Source organism: Balaenoptera acutorostrata, chromosome 2, assembly GCF_949987535.1.
Source record: "Balaenoptera acutorostrata chromosome 2, mBalAcu1.1, whole genome shotgun sequence".
Taxonomy (NCBI): Eukaryota; Metazoa; Chordata; class Mammalia; order Artiodactyla; family Balaenopteridae; genus Balaenoptera; species Balaenoptera acutorostrata.
In genome coordinates this window covers 40133516-40141547 of record NC_080065.1, presented here as the reverse complement: position 1 = coordinate 40141547, position 8032 = coordinate 40133516, and the positions used below count along the sequence as shown (strand labels likewise).

The window sequence follows — 8032 nt, the reverse complement described above, 5'->3', positions numbered from 1 at the left end:
CGGGCTTTAGAGTGCAGGCTCAGAAGTGGAGCACGCTCTACAGAATGTGGGATCTTCCTGGACCAGGGCTCGAACCCGTGTCCCCTGCATTGGCAGGCAGATTCTTAACAACTGCGTCACTAGGGAAGCCCTAAAGTAGTTTTATTTACCTAACTTTCTATTGCATGCAAGCTAATACACACATATATTATTTACATATTCTATATATCTTTCCACTATCTAAATTTCACAGGACATGGAATAACCAGTGAACTAATTTGCAAAATGTGTTTATATGTCATGTGAAAATGATAAAACAACTGGTCAGAGTATAGACAAATATCAAGAAAGCAAATGCAATTTCCTTAATTAAAATGTTAGACGTATAACCATGCCAAATCACATTTTAATCAAATAAACCCAGACCTTATTATTAAAGACAAGTACTTCAATTGCAGAGTTTTAAATAACTTAATTGTATATGGAAAATGTGGCTTGAAAATATAAACACAATTAAGACAATTTGTTTTAGTCTTTTTGGTCAGCCTTAGGAAGATAAAAGCCTTGCATATATTGAGATTAGATATTAATTTGTGGCTCTTTGTCACAATATTCCATTAAGTGTGCTTGATTGTTCTTGCACAATAAACAACACTGTCTCCCTCCCAATTTTTTTGAAAGTTTTATTTATGTTAGTTCAAAATGCCTTTAGAAGTTGCCAAAATCTTCAGTATTTAATACAATATCATACATTCCACCTATTTGTTCTAAACCTTAAATTAAGTAGCCGTTTTCCAGTAGCTTCCAGCATCAATTGACTTTCCTTGAACCAGGGTTTATATTAACAAAATGTAAATGGGATAACAGTTATTAGCGGTACAAAAACAACATTGGGGTAAGCTTCCTGACAGTATTATGTCAGTGACATGAAAGATGCTGCATCGTTTTGGTTTGGAACTTATCCGGGTTTCAATCAGGCTAAGCAGATTTGAGTAAGAAGTCCTTGTAGGCAGCTATTATGGTTTTACTTGTTTGTTTGTTTGGCTTGCTTTTTTTTTTTTTTCTTTTTTGATCACCAAGGCACATACAAACATTAGCCTCAAGCCTAAAGCCCTAAAAGAAGCCATTCTTTCGCTGGTGAAATTCTAATCTCATCTTATTACGTTGTCAATGAGCTGCAGAGATTTGCCTTGTCTTGTTAACATGATAGCAGACAGATGAGAAGAAATAAAAAGTACTGGCCTGTGAAAGCCAAATCAAAGAGCCAGATTGAAGGGATTCTCGAGTTACTCAGGTGAGGCCCTCAGCCCGTAACTAGTCACCCAGCTAATGGTCAGAATGCCGTAGGTTCCGTTTGGATGATCCAAACATTCAGACGTGGTATTCAAATGTCTGCATAAATGGCTGAGAATTTGCCTTTTCTTTGTAAGCTTACTATACAATAAACAAAAGACTGGTATTTGATACTAACTAAACATAGAGAAGGAACAGACAATAACACTGGATGAATGTATTCAAGACACAAATCTTTATGTGGCATAGGAAAAACTTCAGGGTCCTACATTTCTTTAGCACAGATTTTTCATTGTCCTTGGTTGTAAACCTATCACCATTTACCAAAAATCATACTCATTTACAGAAATATCTAACAATATAAGTTATCTGAAAACATGGTAATGCTTTCATACAGGGAAACCTCAATAAAATAAGAGAAAGTTGCAGCTTTTATTACCAACTAAAGGATTTAGGAGAAAGGGTACTTGACAACACTCTTTTAAGAAATAATTTCAGTGTTGTTAAAATACTAGCAATACTAGCATTGTGTCTAAGAGCACTGAATTCTACAGACTAATAACTGCTTCCTGGACATTGAGGGTTTTTTTGTCAACTGCCAATCAAATAAATGCACCTTAATTTTTAGATTGAATTATGAAACCCAAAATGTTTATTCTATTGCTCTTTTCCTCTTATTTTCTTTTACATGTGACTTTGTGATTTCCTTCATTTGAAACACTTTTAACTTGCAAGGGAAATTTTACTCTGAAACTTTATCATAATATTTACTCATCAAATTTCAATATCATAATATTTACTCATAGAAATTTTATTTTGTATGCCTATTTACAAGTTTTAGAATAAGAAAGTCAGCTTTCTTAAACAAAACAAAGTCTTGACTAGTAATACCATCTAACATCACAAAGAAAAGTTGGTCAACTACTTTGCAAAATGTTGGGAAATTTATCAAATCAGCTAATACACTATCTCCTTGATCCATTTTCCAAGGGAAAATAAGCAGACATGATCAACTGATAGAAATGCACAACAAACCTAGAGATAATATACCATATAATATGAATGACAGTGTTCTTCAGAAGATACAATAAAGAAGGCAACAGTGAGATATAATTTCTGGTTTGCTAGCTGTCACGCCATCATTTTTTCCTCCAATTTAAGAAAACATATTGGAATTCAAATGAATAAAAATAATGTTAGTGTACTGAAATATTGACTATGTCTTAACTTATAAGATAAAAAGCAAGTCGTTCACAACCTTCAGTATCTTATTATGGGTAACAACTTGTGACACCTAAGAAATAATCAGGACCTGCTAGTCCACACTAAAGTGTGGATCCAGCTGTATGCACTGAGCAATAGTATATCTGAAGACAACCTATACTCTAGCAAAAGTAATCTAAGACTCTTATCTTCTAGGAGGCAGGATAGTGTAATGGTTGGAGCATGATTCTGAAGGCTCAGTGCCTCACCACCTGTTAGCTATGTGATGTTGAGCAAATTAGATCATTTATCTGAGATCCAATCTTCTCATCTGTAAAGTGGATAATGGGCATAATGTCCAGGCCTAACCCAGGATGATGATGAAGACTGAATGAATGAAAAGCACTCAGCACAGTTCCTGTCACATAATAAACAAAATGTGTTGTTATTACTATTATTATTTTATTACTATTCCTTTCTTCTCTGGTTAGATTTATCTCAAGAACTGAATGGGGCTAGGTCTTTAAGTACAGCATCTCAGCTCCATTTAAGCATGACTAGGGAAGGCAGTCACCCACTACTGATATGTAAACAAATAGTTCCTGACCTAATGAAATTGAGTAAGTAGCACTGCTGTAATAAATATAGGAGTATTTGTCACTGATGGATAAAGTGAGGCTATTCTAACACATCTTTCTATGTAATATTCTTATCTATTAACAAACTAAAATGCAATCAATCTATTTAATCTCTCCCCCAAACTATAGATTCCAGTTTAACACAAGAAAACATTAGATACCATGAATAATGTTTATCAGTAATTTTAATTTTCCCCCTAAAATACAGGTTTAGATGTCAGAAAAATGAAATGCACCTCAAATGTGTAATCCAAGCTTAAGCTAGTCTCAGGTAAGAACTACTACTGTTACTACAACTATTACTCTTCCTTCTTTTTATCTTTACTCAAAATATGAGTAATGGATAATTAGAAAGAAGCTTGGTGAAGTTACATATAGAAAGAAGTTTTCAATTCTCAACTTCCAAGTAAAAATAAGCACCGAAGCATCATGAAAGGAAAAAGAATTCTGCCTTGGATGATAGTACAGAAGCTTAACTTCTTTCGCCTCTGTGGTTGCCTTTGTTTTCTCCTCCAGAAGTTCAAGCATCTGATATATCAATAAAAACCCTTTATTTGCAAGCCAGATTGGTTCTGGTTTATTACACATATCCACAATTCTGATTTTCAGTGGCCAAAATAAGCAATTTTGGAGACTATGGGTGATTTTTTTCTGGGCTCCAGATTTAGACTGAATGAGTGACCAATACAAGTTTTGGGGCCCTGAGAATGGGAGGAAGAGGCACACCAGCAGATATTCCAGAATATGAGAAGAATCCTTGATCCCAATTCTGCCCTTCTGTGATGGTAGTTACATGAATAGACTATAAACAGCAGGAGAATGCATTTTACCTTAATAACTGGCAGTTATTTGAAATATGAGATTTTTTTCTGGGCCCTTATAAAGGACAGGCCTGAAGGCAAGCACTTGTAATTGGAAATAAGATCCTTAAAAGCTGATGTATTTAACTTCATAAAGTTCTACTTGCCTACTACTCTTATTCTCCCTCTTCCTACTCCCCTGATGATAAGATATAAAGATAAGATACTCATTTCCAGATGAGTCCTCTGCTTGGATAAAATTTTGGAAAGTTTAGATACCTTTCATCTAACAACAAGAAAGCTCAAGGATGTAAGTCTGCCATGGTAACCTACATAATCAAATATAACTTGGTCAGTTTCCCACTATCAAGAATCATGTTGCAATAAAGCAAACATTGATGTTAACTCAAATTTTAAGGCTATTTTCATTGATTTCTTAATGATCCTGCATCTCTTTTAGCAGTTCTGGAGGCCTGCAAAGGCATTAGAAGAGGTTTCAGAAAGCAGCAGTGAAACAGGACTACATAGCTTAGGTGTCCACACAATTCATACAGTTTACCTAATTCTCAGTAACTTTTTAAGAAATTTGTCTAGGATTAAGGGTTAGCTGAATTTGAACTCAGTTGCCCAAGACACTTTCTTCCCCAAGCTTTATAATCAGCCTCCCAGTTAACATTTAATGGTAGATGAATTATTGGCCCCAATATTTCTGACCTCCCTAATTGACACACTTTGACATGCAACTTTGCAGCTGCTCCCACCAAAGGCACAGTATTTTCATACTTTATGACTTTGAGCTCAGTCATATGACTTGCTTTGGCCAATGGAACATGGGTAGAAGTGACAATTCTCTTTTACATGCTGAGCTTCTGGTGTCATCATGAGAACATACCTAAGCTAGGCAGCCAATCCAAAAAGGATGAGAAATACACAGAAGAGACATGAACTTGCAATCAAGCCTCACTATAGCTTGCAATCAAGCCTCACTAACCCCAGACCAGATCAGCTCAACCTCAGCTGACTTACAAATACAGGAGTTAAAAAAATGGTTGCCATTTTATGTCATGGAGTTTTGTTAAGTGGTACTAACTGATACACCTTTCTCATAGTTACCATTTTCTTAACTATTAACCTCTTTTTTTACGTCTCCTTTAACTCCTCTCCACTTTTCTCATGTTTAAGATTCAACATCATTATCTTACAGAGCTGAAACAATTCAAGCCAACAGTTCATTAAGGTTTCTTTTTTATTAGTTTGCTTCAGAGAACCACTAGCCTTATAAAAAATATTGCTCAGATAAATTAGACAATGTTTAAAATTATGTTATAATCATCTGTATCAATATTGACTAGATGGACCGCAATCCTTCTCCACCGCCGCTGAATCGGGACGGGGACGAGGAGGAGGAGGCGGCCGGGGGGGACTGCATAGGCAGCACGGTCTACAGCAAGCACTGGCTCTTCGGCGTCCTCAGCAGGCTCATCCAGATTGTTAGCCCTGAAAACTCCAAATCCAGCTCAGATGATGAGGAGCAGCAGATGGAGCTTGATGAAGAAATGGAGAATGAAATCTGCAGAGTGTGGGATATGTCAATGGATGAGGATGTGGCTTTGTTTCTCCAAGAATTTAATGCTCCTGACATATTTATGGGAGTATTGGCCAAATCCAAATGTCCTCGATTAAGAAGCGACTGTGACCTGTGAAATTTGATTTGGCAGGAAATCTGTGTGGGAATTTTAGGTAATATGGCCTGTTTCCAGGAGATATGTGTGTCCATCAGCAGTGACAAAAATCTTGGCCAGGTATTATTGTACTGTCTGTGTGATTCAGACCCTCCTACTCTGCTGGAAACAAGCAGGTTGTTGCTTACTTGCCTTTCCCAGACAGAAGTGGCCATTGTCTGGGTTGAAAGAATCCGAGAACATCCAGCTATTTATGATAGCATTTGCTTCATCATGTCAAGTTCAACAAATGTTGACTTGCTGGTGAAGGTCGGGGAGGTTGTGGACAAGCTCTTTGATTTGGATGAGAAGCTAATATTGGAATGGATTAGAAATGGGGCTGTTCAGCCTCTGGACCAACCCCAGGAAGATTCTGAACAGCAGCCAGTGTTTCGAATTGTGCCCTGCGTACTTGAAGCTGCCAAACAAGTACGTTCTGAAAATCCAGAAGGGCTCGATGTTTACATGCGTATCTTACAGCTGCTGACTACAGTGGATGATGGAATTCAAGCAATTGTACAGTGTCCTGACACTGGAAAAGTCACTTGGAATTTACTCTTTGACCTGGTGTGCCATGAATTCTGCCAGTCTGATGATCCACCCGTCATACTTCAAGAGCAGAAAACAGTGCTAGCCTCTGTTTTTTCAGTGTTGTCCGCCATCTATGCCTCACAGGCCGAACAGGAGTATCTAAAGACAGGAAAAGTAGATCTTCCTCTAATCGACAGCCTGGTTCGTGTCTTACAAAATATGAAACATTGTCAAAAGAAACCAGAGAACTCAGCAGAGTCTAACACAGAAGAAACTAAAAAGTCTGATTTAACCCAGGATGACTTCCACTTGAAAATCTTGAAGGATATTTCATGTGAATTTCTTTCTAATATTTTCCAAGTTTTAACAAAGGAAGACTGTAGCTCAGGGACGAAAGGAGGGCCAGTTAAGCAAACAGAAGTGTTCCTGTGCATTTGAAAACCTTCTTCCTCTCTATAACCCTGTGGTAGAAGACTTCCTCAAAATCCTACGTGAAGTTGATAAGACCTTTGCTGGTAACCTGGAGGAAAGCTTCCCAAGTTTGAAGGTTCAGACTTAAAAACTATTGGGATTCCTCTGCTGAAGAAATGAACTCTGTTTTCCTTGCTGACAGTTGAAATTGACAAACAAGAAATATTAGACCATAATTGTTTGGTTTTATACTCATGCCCTTCTCCTCCAGCCTTATCTCATTTTTGTTTGGCATTGGAATCTAGCTTCACTACCATCAAACATCATCTCCCCCGCCCCCCGCCACTTCTTTTTTGTATTGGTTGTGCAGTCTTTTGTCTTCTTCAGGTAAAGAAGACAAAATACAAGCTTATCATTGAGGTTCTTTTTAGAATATTTGAGGGGTTGGTGAGGATTTTCTTTGTAACTCTTAATTTGATTTTTACTCAGAATTTTGTATTCATATCCACTACAAGTACATTCACCTGCACTAGTAGAAAACCCTACTATAGTAGTTGCTTAATCTGATAACTTGTATGTACTTTATGCAATAAGAAGTCCAGAGGTGGGCAGTCCAGCCCTGATAAGGTGGCTCAGGGACCCTGACTTCTTTCACCTCTATGTGGTCTGCCAGGTAGACCTCTGTGTTCATTTTTATTGTCTTGTGGTTAAGGGGACTATAATATCTCTGGTCCTTTCTTCCACATTCAGGGAGGAAAAGGGAGAAAGAAGCAAAGGGGCTTTCTTCTAGCAAGTCTTTACCTTTTTATTTGTAAAGGACAGCCCTCCCTGGCCAGAACCATGTCGCATAGCCGTTCCTAACTGCAGGTATTTGAAATCAAGTACTTTTTTCTTTCTAGCCTCTACAGGAGAGAAAGGAGAGAGAGAAGGGAGATATGAATGGCTTTTGAGTGTACCCAATCCATGGTGTTTGCCACAATATGCAAACCTGTCTATCCATTTTACTTGTATTGACTCCATGCTAGGTTGTTAGTAACAATTAAAAGCAATTACTAGTTTAGCTTTGTTATAGTTCAGGGTTTTTTTTCCCAATGTTTTATGTATGAAGATGGAAATGCTAACATTATGATAAAAGCACATTAGCAAAATTCTCTGTCTTCAGAGAAGATAGAATAACAGTGGTTTAATTTCAGAAAGTGATTTGCTTGAGTGACTTCAGATTTTTAAAATTAAGATTGAGGGAGTTTCATAACTTCTGATTGTTTATAAACTGCTACACATGATTTCCCTCTCATACTTTATCATTCTTTATAGTGCTTCTTAATGAAATATATTCAGAGAATCAACCAGGTACACTTATAGGAAGCACCCAGTTTGCATTATTTCCGTTACTGAAAGTGGACTTTTAATAGATTTTCAGAAAATATCAGTTATGAATGAAAAAGCCAGCTTTTTA

The 8032-nt window shown here is 37.1% G+C and overlaps 1 protein-coding gene across 1 annotated transcript; it reads left to right on the top strand.

The window, feature by feature from the left end:
• Positions 1–5265: 5265 nt before the first annotated feature.
• LOC103010273 (protein SAAL1-like) lies at positions 5266–7146 on the top strand. The gene is given in 2 exon segments (XM_057540851.1): positions 5266–6540; positions 6542–7146. Coding segments are annotated over 2 exon segments (1458 nt in total). The 3' UTR covers positions 6725–7146.
• The last annotated feature ends 886 nt before the right edge of the window (positions 7147–8032 follow it).